Source organism: Solanum verrucosum, unplaced genomic scaffold (assembly GCF_900185275.1).
Source record: "Solanum verrucosum unplaced genomic scaffold, falcon-dt-bn FXZP01000048.1, whole genome shotgun sequence".
Classification (NCBI taxonomy): domain Eukaryota; kingdom Viridiplantae; phylum Streptophyta; class Magnoliopsida; order Solanales; family Solanaceae; genus Solanum; species Solanum verrucosum.
In genome coordinates this window covers 3,423,356-3,450,063 of record NW_026020157.1, presented here as the reverse complement: position 1 = coordinate 3,450,063, position 26,708 = coordinate 3,423,356, and the positions used below count along the sequence as shown (strand labels likewise).

The following is a 26,708-nucleotide window of genomic DNA, read 5'->3' as shown; positions in this document are numbered from 1 at the left end:
TGTATACCTGTCCGGTAGAATCTTACGTCATGGAGAAACTTTTTCTTTTAGTGGGATTTGAGGTCATCCGACATTAAATCACAAGTAAGGTTATTAGCAAACTTAGCATATCATGGCATTAGATTATGTGAGACCACCTACACATGTTCATCGGGGAATGGGTCATCAATTTCAATCTCTCTCGAAGGTTTCCATTATCCTCAAGCTGAGAAAGATGGTTTGCCACTTGGTTCTCGCAACCTTTGCGATATTTGACTTCAAAGTCAAATTCTTGTAAAAGTAAAAGTCAATGAATTAATTTTAGTTTGACCTTCTTTTTTGTCATAAGGTATCGAATAGGTGCATGGTCCGTGTGCACAATTACTTTGGTACCCAACAAATAATCTCAAAATCTCTCGAAAGCATAGACAACACCCATCAACTCTTGCTCTATGATCATGTAATTCTTTTAAGCAAGACACTAAATGATTTAGGAACAAGATGTAACACCTCATAATTTAGTAACATTTAAAATAATGAGTCTACAGTTGACGCGCCAAACTATCATGTTTCGCATCATCCATCGAGAAAATGTCAAGAAAATAATCATAAATGGGTGATTATACAAAGAAATATTGATATTGAGAGTGTGTTTGGAATGGAGTGTTTTCCAATTTTCTCATGTTTGGTTGGCTTAAAATGTTCGGAAAATGTTTTCCAAATCAACTCATTTTCCTCAAATTTAAGGAAAATGACTTTCCTTCCAAAATTAGGGAAAACATTTTCCAAAACTCTATTTCATCCTTTAATTTTTTTTCTTACCCTACCCATACCCTGTGGCTGTACCCGACCCTCCCAATTAAAAAAAAATAGAATTTTTAAATTTTCTTATTTTTAAAATTTCAAATATTTATCCCTACCCCCAACCCCCCCCCCCCCCCGGCCCCCCACCCCAAATAAAGGTCACCCCCGTCAATTGTTTTTTTTAAAAAATATATATATATTTTTGGAAAGCATTTCAAATTTGAAATTTTTTACGTCACCCTCACCCCTACACGCTACACCCCCCCTGGTGCCACCCCCACCTAGGCCACCCCGGTCAAAAAAAAATTTTAAAAAATATTGTTTTGAAAAATATTTCAAATTTTATAAAATTTCATTTTTTATTCCACCCCCAAAGGCCATTCTCATCAAATTTTTATATTTTTATTTTTAAAATTGTTTTTGGAAAATATTTCAAATTTAATTTTTTTTCATTTTTACGCCACCCCCTACTCCTACCCCAGCCCCTCCACCCGCCACCCCCACCCAGGCCATTCCTGTCAAATGTGTTTTTAAGAAAAAATTATTTTTGAAAAATATTTCAAATTTAAAAAAAATTATTTTTTACACCACCCCCACCCAGGACACCCCCATAAAAAAAAATTAAAAATTATTTTTGAAAAATATTTCAATTTTTTAAAAAATTGTTTTTGAAAATTATTTTGATTTTTTTAAAAAAATCATTTTTTATGCCGCCCCCTAGCAACCCCCGTCAACAAAATTTCTTAGGAAGATTATTTTTGAAAAAAAAAATCTGGGTCAGGTCCTTGTCAAATCTCAGAGTCGAATTTTGGAACGGTCATCGAGGTCTTGTCCTAGTTTTGTGTCGGGGGCGGGTCCTAGATCAATTATCAGGGTTGATTTTCGAATTGGAAATTATTTTCCTAAAGAGTATTTTTTTTAGTCTCAAGCCAAAAATAATAGACATTTTCTGAAAAATATTTTTTATTCACCAACCAAACATTAAAAAATATTTTCTACTCACCAATCAAACATGAGAAAATAAGTTAGAAATTTACTTGTTTTCCAAGAAAACATTTTGTAGGAAAACATTTTCCATGGTACCAAACACACCCTGAGTCATTTGAAATTTTTTTGATCAAAGTTATAGGTCCAAAAATCTTAATTGATAGATGTATTGATGAAAACTTTTCATATAATCTTATCCATGGGCTGACTTGGGGCGAGCATTTCTCCCAATATATGATGGATTAGAGGAACTGTGACCTATCAAATCACCAGTATACGAGTCTAATTTCTAATACACAAAACCTCATAGTAAAATATTATGACCATTGTACCATGGATTTTTCCTGGCAGAACCAGGTCGGATCAAAGTCACTTTATAAGTGCGTTTTGATGCAATTAGAGTGAGACAATTATCTAGTGAAAAGACACCTAAAGTTATTACGTAATATTCAGCCGCAGAAAGTCATTCTAGTCTGTTTCATATCTATTTGAAATCGTTAAGTTGGATAACTTTTGCCTCAGACATCATGAGCAATCTCTTAGGTTAAGTCATCTGCAACAGTAAAGTGAAGTATGGTGAGTAATTAATTGAGAACTGGAGTGGAATACAAATTGCTTCACATGTATCGACGACAAGATACCTTACAGTGATATTGAAAACATGTCACAATTTGACTTCAACAAGCTAAATAATACCTGACAATATCCCCATGTTTTCTGAGACATCTCAGCAGTCTCACAATTTGTCAATATGCACAATAGAACCACAATCAAAGATTTCCAAATTTTCAAGTTAGTTTCTTGACGACATGCATTGGCATGCCCCTTGTTATTTTCAAGATTATACACTTAAAACTGATCAATAGGTGAAAATAAAAGGATCACTTTCCTCCGAGATAAATCAATGTAGGTACAATCACATAGACATAGTGCATCATCAAGTCAAAAATTGACTTAGATAAGGAATTGAGATTTCAAATCATGATACTGCAGTGCATAGCCAGCACAGATCACAAGAAAGGTGATTTCGGCATTTCATGACAGATCGCCCACTACCAGATGATAACCTACACCTACAAACTATAAGCATCATGGGTTTTGGAGTTCTCTTGACTGTTTGCAGCACTGAAGAACAGGCAACTAATAGTGATGCTTCTAACCAAGATTCCTATTCATTTACGTACTCTGAAGCACTCATATATTCACCATGCTCCTCAAAGTACTCAATCAATCCCTTCAAGAATTTATCACCACTGACTGTCTCAGTATCACATACAAGACAGCATTGTCTCCTTGCTCGTGTCACAGCAACATTCATTCTCCTTCTGTCACTAAGAAATCCCACCTAATCATGAAACGTTTCATATTAGATTCACTGTGCTGTTACCAAAACTGAGCAGTTTAGCTATACATGAGACAGTTTCTACAGTTGTGAAGAGTACCTCCTTCTTTGCGTTTGATCGGACCATAGAAATGATAATAGCTTCTTTTTCTCGACCCTGGAAACCATCAACAGTCGAAATCTCCATTTCTTTTAATTTGTCTACATTGCTTTTGAGTGTTTTCAAGAAAACAACCTGCACAAGCATCTGTCATATAACACTCAAACTTGAAACCAGTTCATTTTTTTATTATTAAATCACACTTACCTGTGCTGCATAAGGAGTGATTAGTCCAATATCAGAAGCCCCGACTCCACTTTCAACTAGTCTCTTTGCATGGGCAATGGCAACCTCAGCTTCACCTTCATTTAATGTGCTATCTTCCTCATCCTTTTTTTCTTCCATGTCACACCTGCAACTTATAGTGTTAAGACCTGGCAGTAACACTAAAAGGAGGTTAAAGGTAGAATTTCTACATGTACACAAACACAATCATTCCAATTTTGTTCTGGTACCCAAACCATCTTGACGTTAACTACAGAACATTCATTTAAGAAGTTATTTGAAATGGGAGAAAGAATGAGTCCAGAAAATGGTAGAGGAGAGATAGTGAGTAACAAACCCAGCTGTGTCTATGAGCAGAAGGGCTTTCTCTGTAGAAGGTGATATCTTCACATCCTCAAGGTGATATAGCAGATGGCTAGCAACACTTGAATGGGCTTCAATCTACAATCATAAATGCAGCTGAAAGGTTTAGATAAAATTAGATGCCAGTATGTTTCACTGATATTGTTATCTTAGAGTATACTGAAATTTAAAGATGGTTGAAAAAAAATTGTTTTCAACCAACAGTTACAAATGACCCAGCACCTTATTTTCATACAGCTCTCCGGATGACCAATTCATTATCAGTTCATGCATGCGGTACTGAACAGTGAGCATTGACATGATTTCATCTCCATATAAATCTGCTAAACGTTCAAAAAGTGTCTTTCCCAGTCCTTTCTTCTCAGCTTCTACACTTTGAATGGTTGGAGGAAGCTGGAGATGATCTCCAGCCAATATACACCTTGAACCCTGTAAGTAAGGAACTACATCATTAGTTTTGCAGTGTTCTCTAGAGTTGATCAACAATTTAACATGATCACTCCTTCATCTGGCTTTCAATTCTTTTATTCTTTTTCAGAAATAAGAAAAAATAAGAGCACACATACCTGCAACATTGATTAGAAACTTGATCCACAATAACCTAAAGTGCAACTCACAAATCCACCAACACAAGCAAGATTACAAAATATAGAAAAAAATTTATAAATAGTGCAAAACATAGAATAACCAATATTATCAGGGGAATTTAACCCATAAGAGCTTTAGTCTAGCCAGTTAAGCTACTTCCAATTAGCTTATTTATCCTCTTCCTCTTCATTCTTAAGGAATCCATACATCTAAACCTCCTCCAGAAAGATAAAGAGAAGCAAGTGGGGTAGGAAGACCATAACATAAGAAGTTTAGAAGTGAATTCCAGCCAGTAAAGCTGCTTCTACAAGAAAAAAATCTTAATTCACAATATATAAGTAATCACTCCGTGACATGGAAGCAAACCACTGCATAATGCTGTCACTCTTATGTACAGAGACGAATTAAAGTTTGGTCTTTGACTTGATACTTTATTCCACAAGGATATTAATGACTTATCTCACATCAGGCTTGTCCTACTAAGTGTAATGACCCTCCTGGTCATTTACTTGCTTTTGTGTGTTTTTGTTATTTGCCCCTTTCCCGTAGCTTCTTTACTGTTGTTGTGACTTGTTGGGATGGGTGGGAACGGTTCTCAAGGTGTTCAGGTGAGTTATGGGAAGGTTTCACTAGTTTTGGAGCTTTTAAGTTCAAAAGGTCGACTTCGGTCAACATTCTTAGTAAACGGGCTCGGATGAGATTTCCGCCGGCGTTGTTAGCTCCGGAATATTGATTTTGATCTAGTGGGACCTTTGGTTCAGGTCCCGGGGTTTCTAGACTCGTTTTGTGCGCTTGGTTGCTTTCTCTAATTTTAGTTAAAGTGTTGACTTCGGTCAATATTTCGTCAAGACGACCTCTGATGGTTGTTCCGTCAATTCCATTGAGTCCGGAATGTCGTTTCCAGTTGGATAGCATATTCGTTTTGAGACCACAGGACTCCGAATGAATCCTGCGCATCGAATCCAAGTTTCTGAAAAACTTGGTTGGGTTGGGCTGGTGTATGGTGCACCCCATTTGCAGTCCCTGGCACTGTGTAGCCTGACCGGTTTGGCGATGACCACATTTGCAGTATCTGGGGCTGTATTTCCAGCCTTGTTCTTCATCTTCTCTAAATGTTCCCCCATTGTTGAGGCCAAATTGGGGTGGTTTCACTCATTTGTTGTTGGGTTCTTCACCTAATAGGTAAATTCTCTTCCCCTCTTCATTCTATAGTTAATTGTAGCTTATCATTGTTTAATCCGTGATTTTAGCTCAAAATCCTTAGAAATTTCCTCATTTGTTCTTGGAACTTTCGGGTATTTGGACTCCAAATTGAGTCTCAAATGTAATGATAGTTATTATGTGATGTTTTGGGATACGTCTTCGCCCAACTTCCCGGTATAGGTTTCTTACCCTATAAGGAAGATTATTGTGACGAGGGCTGATATTTTCGGCCCAATCTTTAAAATATTAATATGGGTACCATTAGTTCCGTATTGACGAGTAAATTCTTCATATGATAGCGTGGCAGCGATCTGAGGATTTATGGGAAGGGAAGACTTTCGTATGACGGTTCATTGATTGTCATTTGGCTGCGAGGTAGGTTGCGATTTCCTTCTTCAGACTTGGCTAATTAGATATCATATTGCATAAGTTTCATGAATTGCTAGAAGTATTGATTCAATAGGATTGGGCATATTGTGAACTTTGTATAATCAGCTGTTGGGAACCTTAGAGTAGCGTTCTTCTCCTTAAGCCTTAGTTTAGGTTGATGATTATTGCCTTGTAATTAGATTAGTAGAATTCATAGTATAATCTAGAAAATGACTTAGTGGTAGAATCATTATTCATCACCTCCACTTTACTTTTTGTATGCATATTTCTCTTTTGTTGAGATTGTGGGTCTGAGGCATTGGATTCAGTCTGACTGACCTCTAGGCCAATTAGATATCATATTGCATAAGTTTCATGAATTGCTAGAAGTATTGATTCAATAGGATTGGGCATATTGTGAACTTTGTATAATCAGCTGTTGGGAACCTTAGAGTAGCGTTCTTCTCCTTAAGCCTTAGTTTAGGTTGATGATTATTGCCTTGTAATTAGATTAGTAGAATTCTTAGTATAATCTAGAAAATGACTTAGTGGTAGAATCATTATTCATCACCTCCACTTTACTTTTTGTATGTATATTTCTCGTGTTAAGATTGTGGGCCTGAGACCTTGGATTCAGTCTGACTGACCTCTAGGGAAGTACGATTATACTATGGAGGATGATTTACCCTATTTGGTGTGTGATATATATACTTAGTCGTATACTTGAGATTGGCATGTATTCATGCACATATGCATACACATTTGATCATGGCATGAACGGGAGGCAAAAAATTGATTTTTGACCTTTTGAACTTAGATGCGTCGGCATTTACTATTTTGGGCTCCGAGAGAGCATATGACTAATATTACTAATTTGGGCTCTTGAGGGAGCTTACTACTGAATTTACTAGATGATTTGGGCTCCGAGGGAGCATACCATTGATTTTACTGACTTGGGGGTTTTACGATGAAATGTATCACTTTTGATGGATTTTCAGGGTTTTTTTTTGGAGAAAGGTAACATTTACTTCTATATATCCATAGGTATACTACATCAAAGTGTAGCCCCCCTCCAAAAAGTTATACTTGCATTAGTCCTAAGATCTTCTAGTTACAACCAGTCAATAGCGTTAGAAACATCTTCAGAATTTCCTATCACTTCTTGCTTACACCAAAAATAGTAAAGACCAAGGCAGTTTTTCTTTATCTTCTGAATAGTGTTGTTCTTTCCTTCAAAACATCTCTGATTCCTTTCCTTCCAAATTGTCCACCAAATGCATGCTGTGACAATCCTCCATATCTCCTCTTTTTTTCCTGCATTTCCATCACTGTTCCAGCATTTTAGAACTTCTGTAATTCCCCCTGGTTTTGTCCACTTGATCTTCCTTTTGTGGATGAACATCTGCATAATTGATCCATCTATTTGTAGTGTAAAAAGAGATGGTTGATTGTCTCCGCCTGTTCTTTCCATAAATAGCATCTAGAGCAAAGGTTGTGTTTCCTCTTGTTCAAGTTTTCATGTGTCAAAACTTCCTCCTTTGCCAAAAGCCATGTGAAATAATTCACCTTGTATGGAATTTTTGTTCTCCAGATCATCCTCCAGGGCCATCCTGTTTGCTGCACTTCAATAGGCCTCAATTCTATATGCAGATCTTACGGTGAACTCTACCATCTCTCCCCTTTCCATATCAGTCTATCTTCCTCTTCTATTAGATTGGTAGCCATAGCCATTGTGTCATGAAATCTTGCTATAGATGTCATTTCCCAGTCATTAAGTTTCTTCTCAGATGTAGGTTCCACCCTTGTCCTGTCCATAAGTCTGCCACTGATGCTTCTTGTGCTTGACTTAGACTATGTAGCTCAGGGAATGCTTGCTTGAGTGTCTCCTGTCCGCACCAAATGTCATTCCAGAAGGCTACTTTTTCTCCATTACCAACCTTACAGTTTGTTCTGTCCTTGACCAGTAGCCATAAGTTCCTGATTGATCTCCATACACTACAATCATAAGGGTTGGTCACCACCTCTGTCATCCACTTGTCCTCCATGCCATAATTTGTTGTTATTACTTCCTTCCGTAAAGATACTTCTGGTGAGGCAAATTTCCACAACCATTTCATCATCAAGCTCTTATTCTGCGTACTCACATCTCTAATGTTGAGTCCACCCCCTCTCTTGCTAACTAGCAACTCCTCCCATTTGACCAAATGATACTTCTTATCTTCATTGCCTTTCCATTGAAAGTTCCTCCTAATTGCATCTAACCTCTTGGTTATTTTGGCTGGTATAGGGAATATTGACATCATGTACGATGGCAAGGCATCCAAGACACTGTTAACTAGAGTTTAGTCTGCCACCTGAGAATAGATATTGACACTTCCAGTTCACAAGCTTCCTTTCACATTTTTAAATTACACCACTCCATATTCCACTTGACTCACTCTTAGCCTCCAAAGGCATTCCCATGTAGGTTGTTGGTAGTTCACCTACTTTCCCTCCTAACTTGCTAGCTAAGTCCTCAATATTTGGTATTGTGTTTACTGTTTACTGGATAAATGAAACTCTAGTTCCAATTTATGTGTGAACCTGACACAGCCTCAAAAATATTTAAAATACCTCTCAAAATCAGCATGTGCTCCTTTACAACTCCACAAAATACTAGAGTGTCATCTGCATATTATTGTAGATGAGTGATCTCTAGATTGTTTCTTGTATTCTCCCCCACTTGGAAACCTTTGATCCAACCATTTGCTCTTGTAGTCTAGAATAGGTTGCTCAACCCCTCCATAGCCAAGATAAAAAGAAAGGAGATAGGGGGTCCCTTGTCTCAGACCCCTGTTTTATGGGAAAAAACCACATGGGTTTTTGTTGATCAGAATAGAGAACTTCACTGAGTTTATGCCCAGTCTGATCCACTTTGACCATCTTTGACCAAAACCCATCCTCTGCATCATCTTCATCAAAAAGTTCCAATTCAGGTGATCATATGCCTTCTGGATATCCAGCTTGCATAGGATCCCTGGCTGGTTATCCCTTTTTCTGGAATCAACACATTCATCGGCTATCAACACTGCATCCATGATCTGCCTGCACTTGATAAAGGCCATTTGTTGCCTATTCACAAGCTTATGCATCACCTTCTTTAATCTTTCGGCCAAAAGTTTTTTGAAGAGATTGTTATCCTTAAACTTACTGTTTTTCTGACTCGGAAAGATGACACTATTTTTACTTACGGTTACTTTTCCATTGATGAGTATGACGCGCTTTTCAGGTGACCCGAGGGAAAATTCTAGGTTTTACTTTTCTACATTGCATACACTATGAGCCTAAGGGCAGTTCAAGGGACCATTTTGAGTTTTACTTTTCTGCATTGCATACATTGATGAGCCTAAGGGCGGCCCGAGGGATGATTTCAGGTTTTACATTTCTACATTTCATACATATTGCATTACATCATTCCATGTTGCACCGCAACATTTATGTTTGTATGTATTTATATCCTATTGAGTAGTACTATTTCGGTTGTTAGATTGTTTCGATTTCGTTATGACTAGATTTCTAGGTGGATCTAGTTTTGTAGTTACTTTTCATGTTCTTTATGCTTTATGTTATCTTCTGAGCTCGGTCGTTCTATGATGCCTATAGAGGATCCCGTGTTTGGCACTCATACTATACTTCTGCATTTATTTTATGCAACGCCTAGTACGAGTCGTTCACTTTGATCTCCACTCGTCTGAGGCCTTCTTCTGATCGGATCATGGTGAGCTCTTGGCGTCCAGAGGCTTGCTTCTTTTCTTCTTGTATTTATTGTCTATATTTTGTATTTTGTCACAGTTATGTATTGTACAACCTTATTCTTGTATTGTTGGTAACTCTGGTATCAGTGACACCAGGTCCAGGGAGTTATCTTGTATATATTTTGTCTTTCCTTGTCCCCTTAGGGCACATGTTGTATATTTTGTACCTGTAATGTATATATCTATGCATGGTGGCCTATTTATCTCCTTTCTGTTTTCCACTTATTCATGTTTAGCACTTACTTTCTGCATTAGTTTTGATTTTTGGCTTTACCTACGGAAGGGTTATAGTAGTTGTCATCACAGCTCGATTGTCGGTCATGACAATAAGTCTTGAACACAATGCAAGAATTACTTGTCCTTGAAAAGAGGCAAGATCTGGCAGCACCGCTGAAAACCCACTTGTTTCCTACGAGCATTTTTTGGTGTACCTTTTCTGGCAACACCAAAGGTCCTTCCAGTTATGCTGGCTGAGTTTTGAAATATTGGCACTCTCATAAGTCATAACACTTGGACTCAAAGTTCTTTTTCATTTTTTGTTCTATCAGATTGGAAAAACCCGCAGATCTGCTATCCAGAACTCCGGATGCCAGCTAATTACATGGATTGACTACTCCTATTATGTAAGAAAAGACTCTTTTTTTCACAAGTAAATTGTGTAAAAAAGCTTTACGACAGAAATTCTCACTCTCCTGCAGCAGTTCGTATATAGACAGGGCGTTGATGTCAGATTCACCAATAGTCTAACAGGAGCTACCTTAAGAGCTGGTTGGCGATTTACTAACATAAACAAAAAAATCTAGCAAAAAAAAATCCATAGAGTGAATTGTTTAAGCATCACAGATAGCATGTTCACCTTCAATAAAGCAATCCAGCACGCTATTTCCAGCGCCTGAGCAGCTTCATCAATAACAACCACATCAAATGATAAGCCATCCAACTTTTTGGTCAATACCCCAGTCAATGTTGTCAGCACTACATCTGCAGTCTTAATAACATCTGTTACTGCTAGCTGCTGCCTTTTACGCTCTTCTCTGGAAAGAGACTTGAGTTCCCTCCGGATGTCCCTCTTTGCATTTCTATCTTTAGCTTTTAATAATTTCCCATTCAATGCCTGCAGAATTCATCATGAAGCAAAGGGACAATGCAATTGTAGAACAGAGAATTATCATGGTAGACATAAAAAAACATTCAAAAGTTACTGAACTGCAGAAGAGGAGAAAGGGTATCAATAGACCTATCTTGAAACTATCTTGAAAATGCGAACTGCCAAAGGAAAACCTTCTACTTAGAATTAACTTCCTCTAAAATGTTGGACAAGCTAAAGATAGAGTGGTAATAAGTAACTACACCATACCTTCATCTCCTTGCGGATGTCATTTGCAAGAGAACTATTATCACCACGTAGAACCTATTGAGAAAGAAGAGATTACAAAACGCATCTTTTAGTCACTAAAAAGAACATTAAGAAACAATACGTGCATAAAAAAAGCAACATCTAATGAATCAAATTATTTTTTCCAAGGCCAAAAAGTCATGTAAAAAGGAAGGGAAAAGCTGAGTATGAACACCGGCCTACCTTACCTAGGGAATCAACAACGTACCCAGTGAAATCTCACAAGTGGGGTTTGGGGAAGGTCAAATGTACGCAGACCTAACCACTACCGCGTGGAGGTAGAGAGGATGTTTTCAAAAAGCCCTCGACAGCAAATCAAGGTACAAAGGAGACAGTGAAGAAAATGTAGCACTAAACAACATACTAAACAATATGTAAGTATTGATAAGTCTACTAGAAAGAAGCAAAACAATAGTACAATAGTCTGATAATTGAAACACACTAAACAATAATAATACCACTAGTACAATGACAAACACTAACCACCTTACGCAAGATAATACTCTACTACCTGCTTACCTTCTACCCTAATATGTGTCCTCCACACCCTCCTATCTAAGATCATGTCCCCAGTATCTTATTACCTCTCCCCAATACTTCTTCAGCCTACCTCTATCTCTCCTCGTACCCTCTATAACTAACCTCTCGCACCTTCTCACTGGTGTGTCAGCGCATCTCCTCTTCACATGTCCAAATTATCTCAGTCTCGCTTCCCTCGCTTGTCCACCATTGAGGCCACTCCCACCTTATTGCGAATATCCTCATTCCTAATCTTATTGATCCTAGTATGACCACACATCCACCTCAACATTCTCATCTCCGCAACATGCATCTTCAAGACATGGGATTTTTTGACAAACCATCACTCCACCTTATACTACCATGTCGGTCTAATGTTCACTTTATAGAATTTACCTTTGAGTTTCAATGGTACCTTTTTATCACACAAGACTCCAGAGGCAAGCCTCCACTACATCCATGTTGCACCAACACGATGTGATATCATCATCGATGTCCCTACTCTCCTAAATTATAGACCCAAGGTACTTGAATCTATCACTATTGGGATATTTCATGTTTCGAGCCTCACTTCCACACCTACCTCATGCCTATCACTGAATTTGCATTCTACAAATTATGTCTTAGTCCTGCTTAACATGAACCCATTAGTTTCCAAAGTTTGTCACCACACCTCTAACTTAGCATTAACTCCATCGCGCATATCATCAATCAGTACTATGCCATCCGCAAGCAACATACACCAAGGCACCTCATCTTAAATGTCTCGCATCAATTCATCCATCACTAAGGCAAACATAAACGTACTAAGAGTTGATCCCTAGTTAACCCCATCTCCACAGGAAAGTGCCCTAAATCTCCTCCCACCGTTCTTACCCGCGTTTTAGCTCCTTCATACATGTCCTTTGTTGCCATAATATAGGCTACTAATACACCTCTTGCCTTCGGGAATCGCCACAAGACTTCCCTCGGTACTTTGTCGTAGGCCTTCTCAAGATCAATGAACACCATATGTAAGTCCCTCTTCCTTTCTCTATATTTCTCCATCACTCTCCTCACAAGATGGATAGCTTTTATGGTTGATTGCCCTGGCATGAATCCAAACTGACTCTCAAAAATATACATAGCTTCCTTACCCTCCTCTCCACCACTCTCCCCCAAACTTTCATATTGTGGCTTAACAACTTAATAGCCTATACTTGTTGCAATTCTGGATATCCCCTTTGTGTTTGTTCAACAAAAACATTATACTTCACCTCCATTCATTGGGCATCTTAGTCGTCTTAAAAATGACATTGAATAGACTAGTCAACCACTCCAACCCTACTCTATGTGCGCCCTTCCAGAACTCCACTAAGATCTCATTTGGCCCTGTCCCATGCTCATCCTGCTATTAGCACTTTCACCTCCTCAACCTTAAAACACCTATAGAATCCAAAATCCTGATGTCTCTCAAAGTGCTCCAACTCACCCAACACAATGTCCTTTTCCCCTTCTTCATTCAAAAGTTTGTGCAAGTACGTTTTTCATCTTTGCTTAATGAGGGTCTCCTCCACCGACACCCTGCCTTCTTCATCTTTAATGCAATTCACTTGATCCAAGTGTCGAGCCTTCCTCTCTCTTTCGCCTTTGCAAGCCTATATAGCTTCATGTAACTCGGGTGCTTTAGTCTATTTTTAACTACAACGCACTTACAGAGCAAGAAGGATACCTAATTGTTATGCTCCTATTTTCTAAAAGAAACTTACACCATACATGATAGCATTCCATGATACAAGATTCCTGCCAAATGAAAATGGTAAAATCTCACCTGGGCATCCAGAGCGCTATCCAATACTTGTGGGAGCATACGTGCAGGATGTCCCAATCTCACCAGTTTTACTCTGACAAAAATGGATAGTGCAAAACCTTTAACAATCCAAAATAACATCACAAAAATATGATAATTAAAAAGAATCATTGCATGTAGCTCACCACTAGGACATAAAAATCCTGCAGAAAATATGGTATAGTCATGTGTCTACTAGTATGAATTGCATCTATGAACTTACCGTTAACACATTATCTTTGTTAGAATAGTAATAGGTATAATACAATCCTACTTAGAATAGGAATAGTAATATGAATAGGAATAGTATATAATGTCCTACTTAAAAAAGGATTGTCTTGTAGTGTCCTATTAGGAAAAGGTGTTTATTGTAGTGTCTATAAATAGGATCTCTTTGTAATAATGTAGAGACAACAATTCAATAATATTATTTTCCAATATTTCTCACATGGTATCAGAGCCTCTACGATCTTAGTAAACAATCAAAGAGCTTCTACTGTCGACGGGCGGCTATTACCCATATATGTCGCCCATCTAGCCAATGATTATGTTAGCAAAAGTTGTAGCACCTTGCCATCTTTCTGGTGACTACTTTTTCATATTTAATTTGTGTAGCACTGTGCCATCTTTCCGGTGACTACTTTTTCATAATTAATTTGTGTAGTACCGTGCCATCATTCCGGTGACTACTTTCTCATATCTAATTTGTGTAGTATCGTGCCATCATTCCGGTGACTACTTTTTCATATCCTATGTGCAGGGCTGTGTCATCCTTCCGGTGACTATTTTTTTCTTATATCTGATTTGCGTAGCATCGTGCATCTCTTCGGACTACTTTTCATATTTAATTTGCGTAGTACCGTGGATTTTTTCGAACTACTTTGTCATATCTGAGTTGCATAGCATCGTGTGTCTTTTCGGTGACTCCTCAGATTTGATTTGCATAGTTCCTTTCGTCTTTCTGGAGACTCCTCAAATCTGATTTTTGTAGGGTTGTGCCATCATTCCGACCCTACCCCATTAATTTCTCTTTTTCAGTAGGGTTGTGCCATCATTCCGACCCTACCAATATTATCTCTTTTTCAATAAGGTTGTGCCATCAATTCGAACTTTCCTATATAATTTCTATTTTCTAGTGGGATCATGTCATCATTCGGATCCTACCCATATAATTTTATTTCTTAGATTCTGACCACTTTCAGCCATCAAATCTAATACTCTGGCATATGAGCATGTTCCAACCAATTTTCGGTGACTTTCTTGTTTAATATCAACTCTATTGATTCCAACACGATCCATATACTTTATACTAGATTTTGAGCACTTTCTGGCAACTGCTCCATTGTGAAGAAGTCTATATTTAACAGCCACCTAATTTTGTTGCTCAGGGAGAGTTTAGTAGCTTTGTATGTCAATTACGTAAGTCACTCTAGGGCCTGAAACAGTCTTTGCCAACTTGGTTTGGGAAGTTCAACATTGTAATTTTGTCACTTTGTGTTTTATTGCATTATACATTAAATTCAGTATTTCGTGAGAAGACTAAGCACATTGAGATTGACTAACATTATGCTTCAAATCCAGTATTTCATTAGAAGACTAGGCACATTGAGATTGATAGTTAATTTTGTGAAGTCAAGGGATCTACTTGCAGATATCTCACCAAGCTCCTCATCACCTCATCAGTCCTCGTATTAATTATATTTGTAACAAGCTAGATACATATGATTTGTATGCACTAGCTTGAGGGGGGTGTTAGAATAGTAATAGGTATATACAATCCTACTTAGAATAGGAATAGGAATAGAAATAGTATATAGTATCCTACTTAGAAAATGATTGTATTGTAGTGTCCTAGTTGGAAAAGGTGTCTATTGTAGTGTCTATAAATAGGGTCTCTCTCTGTAATAATGTAGAGACAACAATTCAATAATATTCTTCTCCCAATATTTCTCACAATCTTAAATAAAAACAAATGATACAGGTGTACTATAAAACAGATTGTTAGACTGAACAATATCCAACTTAAAACTCATCAAACAATAGATCAGATCTTCTGGTCAAAGAGATATAATAGTGGCAGCATTAAAATTTTAAGTAAAATTATGAAAGGTGAAGCACAAATCTGAGTCTGACCATTTCATGTTGAGCATTTGAGATCCATTCGAACAGAGATAATGTAAATTATATTACCTTTTCTGTTGTAACTTTAGGCAGTTCTTGAGAAAAGATGGTGAAAAGAAGATAAAGCTCATTCCAATAAGACATCAATGTTTCACCTTGAGGAGAAAGATGTTTACTAGAAATTATCAACCATGACAGATCATTTTACCTGTGTGGAACAAGTCTCTCAACAATGTTATCAACAGCAATATTTGAAGCAGCGCAAGCGAGAATCTTTGAACCACGTTTGACTTCCTGCAAAATTATCTCAACAACTGTTGTCGTTTTCCCAGTTCCAGGAGGCCCATGCAACAAAAATACATCCTTGGATGAAAGTGCCTTCGAAACTGCATCTTTCTTAAAAGTTTAAGAGACAAAGTATCAGTCACTAGTGTCTGGCATATACATCTGCAATCAGCAATACTTCTTAATGCTCATTTACTCCATATTAAATAAGAGAAAACCAAGGAAAATGCAGCACAATGTATCCTAAAATCATTTTTAAAACCAATCAATAAACTACACTCGATCCCAAACTAGTTGAGGTTGATAAAAACAACAAAGAATTAAAGCCAATAGTTGATATTGCTTATATGGATCTTTGCTTCCATTGAGTTCTATCATAATTAAGCTAGTATTAATTTATAACAGCCCCATATTTCGAAATCTGAGAAACAAAGATGGAAAAATTGGAACCCAATTCACAAAGATTTGTGGATATCAATCAAAAACTAAAAAATTACCCAATTTGAGTTATTCACTCAAATGATTTACTTATCATTTTTATAGCCCTATCTTCAAACATTTAAATGAAAATTCTTCGCAAATGTTGATCATTTTATGAGAAAGCAATTGCTAAAAGTGTACTAATCATTTGATGCTTGAAAATTGTGCAACTGTTTTTACTTTCAGGTGCCTAAAGAAGAACTGATTTAGTAAGGCTGTCAAACATCTGACACAAGAAATCATAATAGCGATGAAAAATTGCAGCAAACAAGCCATTTGAACATCCAATTGCCAGAAGCTACGGTAACACTATGTCGCTTTCAGTAAGCATAGGTTAGGGCTGTCAAACATCTGACACAAGAAATCATAATAGAGATGAAAAATTGCAGCAGACAAGCCATTTGAACATCCAATTGCCAGAAGCTACGGTAACACTATGTCGCTTTCAGTAAGCAAAGGTTAGGCATTAAACATTGGACATCTCTCTGTCCCTACCTAAGTTGTGCGGCCTGTCTGTCCCCTAAATTGCACTGGATATGGTCAATCGATTTAGGGTACCTTGACCAAATCGATCAAGAAAAATTCAAGACAGATATAATGATTTCTATCAAAACAAAAGTTAGGGTGAAACTAAAAATTAAGGCATATGGTTTTAATTGTTAAAAGATATATTTATATTAAAAAATCTGCAACCAGAAGGTGTTTTAAAGATATTTATCGGTCAACATCACAGTTGAATTTGCAATGGACTGAAGAAACGTATTTGTGCTTGTTAATAATTACAGAACATGCTCTCAAAAATTTGCGCATTCCTTTCCTTCCAATTAATCCACCATAATTTAGGCCTACTTTTACAACTCTATTTTTGGATATTTAAATTATTTTTAGCCTAATCCACGCACCCGTATCCATACCTGGACCCTACCCCCGAATCTTAAAAATTAGATCATGCAAGATCCGACCTCTAGATCCGCATTCGTATCGGGGACACCCGCACCCGAGTCCAAGCAACTTAGGTCCCTAAATTTCTCCAAGTGCAAATATTGCAATTGTTTTTCGTACCTAAATCATCTCTATGGTACAGATTTAGGACAGTATCAAAAAGTCTTTGGTTTCTTTAATTAAACATTGTGCATTAATTATTTATACTTGCAATTTTGTTGAAACTTCTCTAAAGACTGGCATAAGTCAAGATGGTATACATGAGAAAACGGTCAAATATAACAAGCAAGATACTTTTTGCCTCTCTACAAAGACACAGACTAGTCTGAATTCTGGTTATAAAAGAATGCACCAATAGAACACGTAAAAAGCAGAGGGAAAATGATAAAGTGGGAACTGGGGTGTGGGTAAGAAAAAAATAGTTAAAACAATTGATGACTTCACAACCTGCGAGTGATCAAGGTTGCGATTCAAAGGAGTGAAACTGACATCCTTCTTAGACATTGTTGGAGGTCTCTCCCCAAAAAGAACACGAACCAAGTCAGAGGCAGGGCCCTTCAGCACACCTTTACTCAATTGTATCAATGTGTCTTTCATCCGACGGTAGGTCACCTACAAAAGCAACTCCAATAGAAAGACTCTTTGAACTTCAGAATTCCATATATAATCTTTTCTCCACCAGCAGAATTTATAGAATTTTTAGAGCGTGACTTTTCCTTTTACCTGAACTCCAAACCATCAAAATGTACAATAATAGCATGCATAGCATTACTAACTTTGACACCATTGGAAGTTAAAGAAAAAATCTTCCTAGAGACTTAGGGAAGATACTATCTTAAATTTATTCAGGTCAGACCTTACTATTTAAAAGATAGGTGATCCTTAAAAACTCAAGTCCGATCAAATTGTATCCTATGTACTTATCAACTACACCAGAAACAGGGATTAAATGCTTTTATTTGTTATATCAAGACTGTGTCGGTACTCGTTCAGCTCTTTTAACTTTCAAATGTATTTCATACCTAGGTAACAAACATGACCTGTTTCAGATCAAGAATCTGTACCTCATTTGCCAGTTTCTCAAGGCGTAAAGGATTATTCAGACCTTCTTCTGGGACATCATCAAAAGCAACAGTAATAGATGAGTCCTGCTCCATGAGAAAACAATCATTTAAAGATCCAACCGAAAAACATTACTAATAAACTACAGTTCAGTAGAAATTCAAAAAGCAACATACCCAGTATAGTCCCACAAAGTGGGGTCTAGGGAGGGTAGAGTGTATGCAGACCTTACCCCTACCTCACGGTAGAGAGATTGTTTCGGATAGACCCTCGACTCAAGAACAAACAGTCCGCAGCAATCCCGAAACATAAATAACGAAAGTACAAGAAGCAACAAATAATAACAAAAATAGCAAATAATATCATAACAGAAACTATAACAAAACAATGAACTAATATGAATACAAGAACAACATACAATAACATAAATCGAAGGACAAGAAACTACAAAAGCACTACTACAAATAATAATATGAACGGACAACAAGACAACGGACGGCTACCTATTAACCTTCTACCCTAATTCGTGTATTCCACACCCTCCTATCAAAGGTAATATCCTTGATAAGCTGAAACTGCCTTATGTCCAATCTAATCACCTCTCCCAATTCTTCTTCGGTCTACCTCTACCTCCCCTGAAACCATCCATAGCCAACCTCTCACACCTCTACACTAGTGCATCTCCTCTTCACATGTCTGAACTATCTCAGTCGGCATCTTGTCCTCCCGTTGAAGCCTCTCCCATGTTGTCTCCAATTTTTTCATTTCTAATCCTATCTCTCCTAGTATATTGACACATCCATCGCAACATCATCATTTCCGCAACTTTCATCTTCTAAATGTGAGATTTCTTGACTAGCCAACACTCCATCCCGTACAACAAAGTTGGTCTAACCACCACACTATAGAACTTACCTTTAAGTTTTGGTGGCACTTTCTCATCACATAGGACTCCAGAAGCGAGCCTCCATTTCATCCACCTTGCACCAATACGATAAGTAACATCCATCCTTGTCAATCTGCCCATTGACTTGGATAATAGACCCAAAATACTTGAAACTTCCTCTTGTTTGGATGACCTGTATATCAAGCCTCACTTCCACATAAGTATTTTGTTTTGGCCCTACTTAATTTGAACCCTTTTAGACTCTAGAGTCTGTCTCCAAACCTCAGCAAAGCGTTACAGTTGTCGCAAGTCTCGTCAACCAAAACTATGTCATCGGCAAATACCATACATCATGGCATCTCACCTTGAATTTGTCTCGTCAACATATCCATCACTATGGGAAATAAAAACGGGCTAAGGGCTAATCCATGGTGTAACCCCATCAAAACTAGGAAATGCTCTGAGTCTCCTCCCACAGTCCTTACTCGAGTCTCTACTCCATCATACATGTCCTTGATCACCCTAGTGTATGCTACAGGTACACCTCTAGCAGTGTTCTTAATGGCGCTCGCCATTCGCCAAAGGCGCAAAGGCGAGGCGAGGCGAGCCTATCACGCCATTTCTCAGTGAGGCGCGGCGAGACCAATTAGGCGACGTGAGGCGACGTAATGGCGACCTAAATGGCGGCGCCTTTTAGTTTTAAAATTTTAAAAAGGTCTTGGACTTAATATTAGTCAAAACTAGGGTTTTTTTTTCATATTTCCAAACTTGGGACTCAGTCGCGACTCTCTCTTCAACCTCGTGATTCTCTCGATTCTCTTCAACCTCGCGATTCTCTCGATTCTCTTCAACCTCGCGATTCTCTCGATTCTCTTCAACCTCGCGATTCTCTTCTTCTCCTTCAGTCGACTCTTCTTCTCTTACTTTCTTCCTCGCGAATTGAAAGGTATGGTCTCTTTTCTTCTCTTCTTCTCTTCTGAAATCTGAAGTTCTGATACTACTGCTTTGCTGCCTTTAATGCTCTGTTTTTTTACTCTGTTTCTTCACTGCTTTCTTTTTAGAGGTACCAAAGATAAAATACAAATGACGTCAAAAGACCCATTTAACTACTATTAGAATTATTTATTTGTTTTTGAAATTTTAATTTAATTTACTTGGAAAATCAGTACTTAAGTATGCAAATTTCATTTACGTTTGGAATTTAGAAAAACATTCAAATTTTTGTTTTGATCTACAGTTCTACACCGTATTTCTCTTTTTTAAAATATATCTTACATTTTTTTATTTTTTATAAAAATGGTATCATTTAAATTACATGTCATGTTAAATCATATATCACTGCTCTGTTTTTTTCCCCTGTTTTTTTTGTTCACTGTAAAATGTTGCTGAATGCTACTGCTTTCACTGTGCTGTCTATTATTTAAAAAAAAAAAATTAATTCTTCTATAGTAATTAATATAGTATTTGTTGTATTGTATTTTATAAAAATGGTATCATTTAAATTACATGTCATGTTAAATCATATATCACTGCTCTGTTTTTTTCCTCTGTTTTCTTTGTTCACTGTAAAATGTCTACTGCTTTCACTGTGCTGTCTATTATTTTAAAAAAAAAAAAAATTCTTCTATAGTAATTAATATAGTATCTGTTGTATTGTATTTTATAAAAATGGTATCATTTAAATTACATGTCATGTTAAATCATATATCACTGCTCTGTTGTTTTCCTCTGTTTTCTTTGTTCACTGTAAAATGTTGTTGAATGCTACTGCTTTCACTGTGCTGTCTATTATTTAAAAAAAAAAAAATTAATTCTTCTATAGTAATTAATATAGTATCTGTTGTATTGTACAATAGTGAATTAAATGGCGGATGCTAGCAAAAAGAGGGATATTGGATGGAATTATGGTACTCAAGGAGCAACGAAAGATTCGGTTAATTGTAACTTTTGTGGGAGTACTTTTAATGGTGGAATAACTCGACACAAGCAACATTTAGTGGGTGGTTTCAAGAATGTTAAACAATGTACAGCTTGTCCGTCGGCGATTAGAGAAGAAGTAAGGGCTTATATGCAAAATAAAATCGCTAATAATCCCAAATTTCAAGTGAGGCTGCCGGAAGAATATATTGATATTGATGATGTTGATGATATGGATGAGTATGCGGAAATGATACCTCCCTCCAAAACTCCAAAGATATCTTCTAGTGGAGGTGCATCATCCACCGCGCGGAATGTGACAAAAGGCCCTATGAATCTCTATTTTCCGCATAAATCAACAAAAAAAGGAGGCTTTGAAAAAGGAGGAGGAATTGATGAAACAAAGAAAATTCTAAGAGAGCGTGCGGTAAGTGCTTTCGCGATATGGATGTATGATGCGGGGCTCCCTTTTAATTGTGTCAATCACAAATCATTTGATAAATTTATTGAGACAGTAGGACAACATGGCCCCGGAATGAAGCCTCCTACATTTCATGAAGTTAGAGTTACTCACCTAAAAAAAGAGGTGGAGAAAGTGGAAAAAATCGTTGATGAGCATAAAGTGCAATGGACAAAGTTTGGATGCTCCATTATGATGGACAAATGGACGGCACGAAATGGTAAAATGATCATCAATATTTTGGTGAATTCTCCAATCGGTAGTGTATTTCTTGGCTCTGTTGATGCTAGCAATGAATCTACCGATTCCACCAAAATGTATAAGTTGTTTGAAAGCACTATTGAAAGAATTGGACCGGAAAATGTTGTACAAATTGTCACTGATAATGCTAGTGAGAATGTTAAAGCGGGAAGCATGATGATGGGTGCATACCCACACATTTATTGGACTCCATGTGCCGCTCATTGCATCAACTTGATGTTTGGTGACATATTCAAGGTTAAGCCATATGCTTCTGGTAATATCACTCTCATATCCTCTAACTTTCTTTATAGTCAATATTTAATACTTATTAGCTACTAATTACTATAATCTTACCTTAACAGTTTTTAAGAAGGCCATCAGAATCCATTCTTACATTAGTCAAAGGCCATTGTTGTTAAACTTGATGAGAAAATTCACCAAGGAAAGAAATTTGGTGAAACCGGCCAAGACAAGATTTGCAACGGCCTTCTTAACTTTGAGAGCTATGTACATACAAAGAAAAAACTTGAGAACTTTAGTCCTCTCAACCGAATGGACTTCAAGTAAATTTGCAAAGGAAACTTTGGGGAAAGATGTTGCCAATCTTATTATTTCTGCCCACTTTTGGGATGATGTTGTTCGAGCACTTACAGTTTGTGGCCCTTTGACAAAAGTGCTTCGTTTGGTGGATGGGGAGAAAAAACCACCAATGGGCTATATTTATGAAGCAATGGATAGAGCCAAAGAAACTATTGAACGGGGTTTTCGTGGAATTAAGAAGCAATATGAGAAAGTGTTTGAAATTATTGATGCAAGGTGGTCAGACCAACTCCATCGGCCTTTGCATGCTGCAGGCCATGTTTTGAACCCAGGATTGTATTATAAAGCTCAAGAAGAGGGAACTTTACTACAGAGTCTGTGGACCGAGTATTATGCATGTGTTGAGAAGATGATCCCCGATACAACAATACAAGATTTACTAGTCGCTGAGCTTCCTAGGTACAAAATGGCGAATGGACTATTTGGTTGTGGTCCGGCTAAAAGAGCTAGAGACACAAGGTCACCGGGTAAGTGAGTTGATTTAGCTCTTACTTAAATTATTCGACTTATTTACACTCATTAACCTCAAAATTTATTTTATTATAGTGGAATGGTGGTCACTATTTGGTAGTGAAACACCAAACTTGCAAAAGTTTGCCATGAAAGTATTAAGCCTAACTTGTAGCTCATCCGGATGTGAGCGAAATTGGAGTGTGTTTGAACACGCAAGTAAAAAAATTATATTCTAATTTCCATATTATATTATTATCAATATCTATTAGTTAATATATGTAACTTATGTGTAGATTCATTCCAAAAAGAGGAATAGGCTTGCACTATCGCGTCTCAATGATCTAGTGTACATTAAGTACAATAGAACATTGAAACGTCGTTATGATGCTCGTGATCTCATTGATCCAATTCGCTTGGATAACATTGATGATTCAAATGAATGGTTAGTTGGATGCCCCGAAGATCAAGAAGATGAACTAGTATATGAGGATGATGATCTTACTTGGGGTAGTGTTGCTACGGCAATTGGAGCTGATGAGAGTATCTATCATCTTAGGGGACTTTCTTCAAGATCAAGAGCACTTGACAAGGGCAAAGGAGTAGAAACTTCATCTACAAGTTCAACTTCAAGTAGGACTCGGACACTAATTGATGAAGACTACGAGGAGGAAGAAGATGAGGAACAATATAATGATGTAGAGGATGTTGATCTTCAAGAGTTGGATAGTTTTGAAGAAGAATAGACTTTTAGAGTTCTAGTATTATCTTTTGAATTATTGGGTCTTTAAAGTTCTAGACTTTTAGTATCTACTTTTTGTTTTTGAATTGAAATATTTGCTAATATATGTTATTGCTATTGAGATTTTAGATATTTATATATGCAATTAAATATTTTTAATTTTTGGTATTAATTGGCGCCTTGATTCAAAAAGGCGATCGCCTCGCCGCGTGGCGAGGCAGGCCCTTGTCGCCTTTTGTCGCCTCTCACCGTCCAAAACACTGACCTCTAGCCTCCAAGCAACTCCAGCCACAGGTAAAAAAATAATAAATTGAAAACTAAAAAAAGATGGATTTTGGTCTCAGATCAACATTATATTCACTTTAGATCCTTTCTTTTTCATATTTTATTTCTCTCTCCTCTTTGTATACCAGTAAATGCTTTAGAGCTACATTACCTTTAGTCTGTAGACAACTCCCTGTCCAAGTGCAGAACAGCCTAAATCAGCTTTGTTTGGCTTCAGAACAACGACATCATGAGTGCCAAACTGCATGAGAGGAAATTATCTTCAGAAGATATAGTAACAACTAATTAAGAAGAAAACTGAAGGGATAAGCCGAAGGGAAGTAGAAAAGTTGTGATCAAAATAGTAAAACAGGATATCATTAAAACACAACCATAGTGTATGACCTAGAAACATACGAATCGAATAGCGTTAAAGTATAATTTTTTCTAAATATTTATTCTCATCGGCCTCTGTGATCCCGGTTGAGGAAAACTTAAACCCTGAAGCTAAATAAAGTGCAGGTTGTGCGCATCGTTTCTATTAGGTGATGTTTGGTGCAAGCACCAAGATATAAAGATGTGCAACTCAACAGCCACGAACTTTGTGTTAAAGAGGGCAGCACTGAGGGATATAAATAGCTGGAAAATCGATAATTAATTGTGAAACATTATAAATAAATATGTCAGTGATTATGAATAAAAAACTAAAAGTTAAGTAAAAATAAGTCACTAAGTTGAATTAGATACTCAAAAGTACCTGTATGCATTTCAGTTTAAAGTTAGAATGGTTTTGAATGACAAGGTTTATACTCCATGAATTTGATTCAGTTGAAATTTTTTAAATCCCTTGGTTCAGTAACCATTGTTTGTGATTATAATTATATTTGTGTGGTACATATACATTTTTTTTTCTTCTTCTACTTTGTCAATGAAATAAGAGCTTTAATTTTGCTTTGCACTTGATACCCAACAGACAGTGCCACAATTTTACGCTTTTAGCCTTTGACAGCATCGATCTCTAAGCGTCAAAATATCTTTTATAGTTCCGATAAAATGCCTAAAGCTTGAAAGCATCAGAAAGAAATCCCCTTAAACACATCAGCATTCACCTTGTGAGGCGGAAGGATATCCCCTTTGTTTGATTGAAACTCCAGAAGCATCTTGCCCATTAACCCTGTCTGTCCATAAAACCCAAAACTTGTGAAAAGACCCTGCAAAATTTAACTTAATGTGCCCAAAATAGCATAAGCAAGCAGCTGGGAGAGAATACCTGGATATCAACACACTTTAAATTAAGAATAGTGGAGCCCTTCTTCTGAGCAGAATCCAAACTCCTTGTCTCAGCAGAGTTCATGGAAACTGATATTTCAGCATCCTAAAAACACCATACAGGTAACACAGCATAATATCAACATTTTTATGGAAAAAGAGAGAACAACATCTCTAGCTATAACAAGTACTTCCTCTGTCCCACTTTAGGTGTCCAACCAAACCATCAACCACATCCTGTTCACAAACTAGTTAGCGCCAACTATATGAAAACTTCTGTATCCATTAATCTGTATTTAAGCATGTCAATGTAGCCCCAACTAACTCAGTGCTTACAAGATTCATTCTAATTCGACTGAAGCTATAATAGCGGTCAATCTACCACAGTCCTTCTCTTTTACATAAACATAGACTCGGCAGTCATTGCAAAGCTCACATAGGCCAAAGTTCCCACTTTTTGTGTCAGCATTTTAGCTTAATTTGCATCTTAACTCCAATTTAGGTTGTGATACTTATTGAAGTAAAATAACAGTAGCAATTTCAAAAGACAAAAATACATTGATAATCGAATTTCCTATCTTTTGACTGCCAAAAAGTCTTTAAGCATAGTTACATTGGGGGCAGCAGGGATATTTGATTAATAAATTATGCTACAATACATTGATCACCTCTTTCATATACATTTCTAATGAAAAGAAAGAAAAAAAACTTTAATCGAACAAAACCATAGATTCTGGATTCCGGTAAAACCCATCAATCCAAAAAAACTGGTGACAAGGTTGTCTTTTGCATGTATGTGAATGATATATATATATATATATATATATATATAAAGGATGTACCTTTTCCAAATCTATTAAAGGAGCCATGGTGGAAACGAATTGCTCCAGTGTTATGGCACTTGAGGATGTTGGCTTGTTCTTGTTCTTGCTGCTGCTTTTCCCTTTCTCCATTGTTACTCACACAAACAACTGAGAAGTGAGAAGTGAGAACCGATGACACTGATGAACGTTGGAAGGCAACTAGTATTTTTTTTTTACTTCAATTCAATGGGGGGTTTTCAAAGGGTTATCAAGTTTTCATTCCTAATTTCTCCTTTTTGCATTTTCCAAGATATAAATAGGATGGGGTGTGTTTGGTAAGCATGTTTTCAATTTTCTCTGATTAGCTTAAATAATTTAGAAAATATTTTTCTAATTAACTTAGTTTACTCAAATTTAAGAAAAATAACTCTCCTTCATAAATTTAGAAAAATATTTTCCTAAGCTCTCTTCCAACTTTAAATTACTTTTTTTTTCCTACCCCATCCATGTACCCCGATCCTCCCCATTCAAAAAAAAAATTTAAGAAAATCAATTTATTATGTCTCTATCCCCAACCAAAAACAAAAAAATCACAACTAAAAATTTTACTTTTGAAAAAGAATTCAAATTTTAAAATTTTCGATTTCTTTATTACCCTGCACAACTCTTGATTGCCCCAACTCCCAC

General features: G+C 36.9%; 1 protein-coding gene and 1 long non-coding RNA gene across 3 annotated transcripts; one reads left to right on the top strand and one right to left on the bottom strand.

Annotated features, from left to right (window-relative positions):
- Positions 1 to 2,633: 2,633 nt before the first annotated feature.
- On the bottom strand, positions 2,634 to 26,243 carry LOC125828374 (uncharacterized). Of its 2 annotated transcripts, XM_049507689.1 has the most exons (15): positions 26,061 to 26,243; positions 25,220 to 25,324; positions 25,059 to 25,127; positions 24,122 to 24,211; positions 18,390 to 18,473; positions 17,773 to 17,937; positions 15,827 to 16,014; positions 13,480 to 13,552; positions 11,112 to 11,165; positions 10,611 to 10,868; positions 4,023 to 4,229; positions 3,775 to 3,878; positions 3,420 to 3,564; positions 3,213 to 3,347; positions 2,634 to 3,115 (listed from the first exon to the last, which is right to left on the bottom strand). In XM_049507689.1, exons 1-15 carry the CDS (start codon positions 26,169 to 26,171, stop codon positions 2,939 to 2,941), a joined length of 1,965 nt encoding a protein of 654 aa, XP_049363646.1. In that variant the 5' UTR covers positions 26,172 to 26,243; the 3' UTR covers positions 2,634 to 2,938. The 2 variants fall into 2 exon arrangements, with proteins under 2 accessions (XP_049363646.1, XP_049363647.1); XM_049507690.1 differs by lacking the exon at positions 17,773 to 17,937 and having other exon boundaries at positions 26,061 to 26,197.
- LOC125828381 (uncharacterized) lies at positions 22,852 to 23,614 on the top strand. Its single transcript, XR_007443046.1, has 3 exons — positions 22,852 to 22,960; positions 23,065 to 23,162; positions 23,240 to 23,614. It is a non-coding gene; the product is annotated as an uncharacterized LOC125828381 (long non-coding RNA).
- Positions 26,244 to 26,708: the final 465 nt, after the last annotated feature.

Excerpts from the sequence above, each read along its gene's own strand:
- LOC125828374 (XM_049507689.1), bottom strand. The coding sequence starts at position 26,171 with ATGGAGAAAGGGAAAAGCAGCAGCAAGAACAAGAACAAGCCAACATCC. Across the intron at positions 11,166-13,479 it reads ATAGCGCTCTGGATGCCCAG|GTTCTACGTGGTGATAATAG; the intron begins GTGAGATTTTAC and ends CTTTCTCAATAG. Across the intron at positions 3,116-3,212 it reads GATCAAACGCAAAGAAGGAG|GTGGGATTTCTTAGTGACAG; the intron begins GTACTCTTCACA and ends TTTCATGATTAG.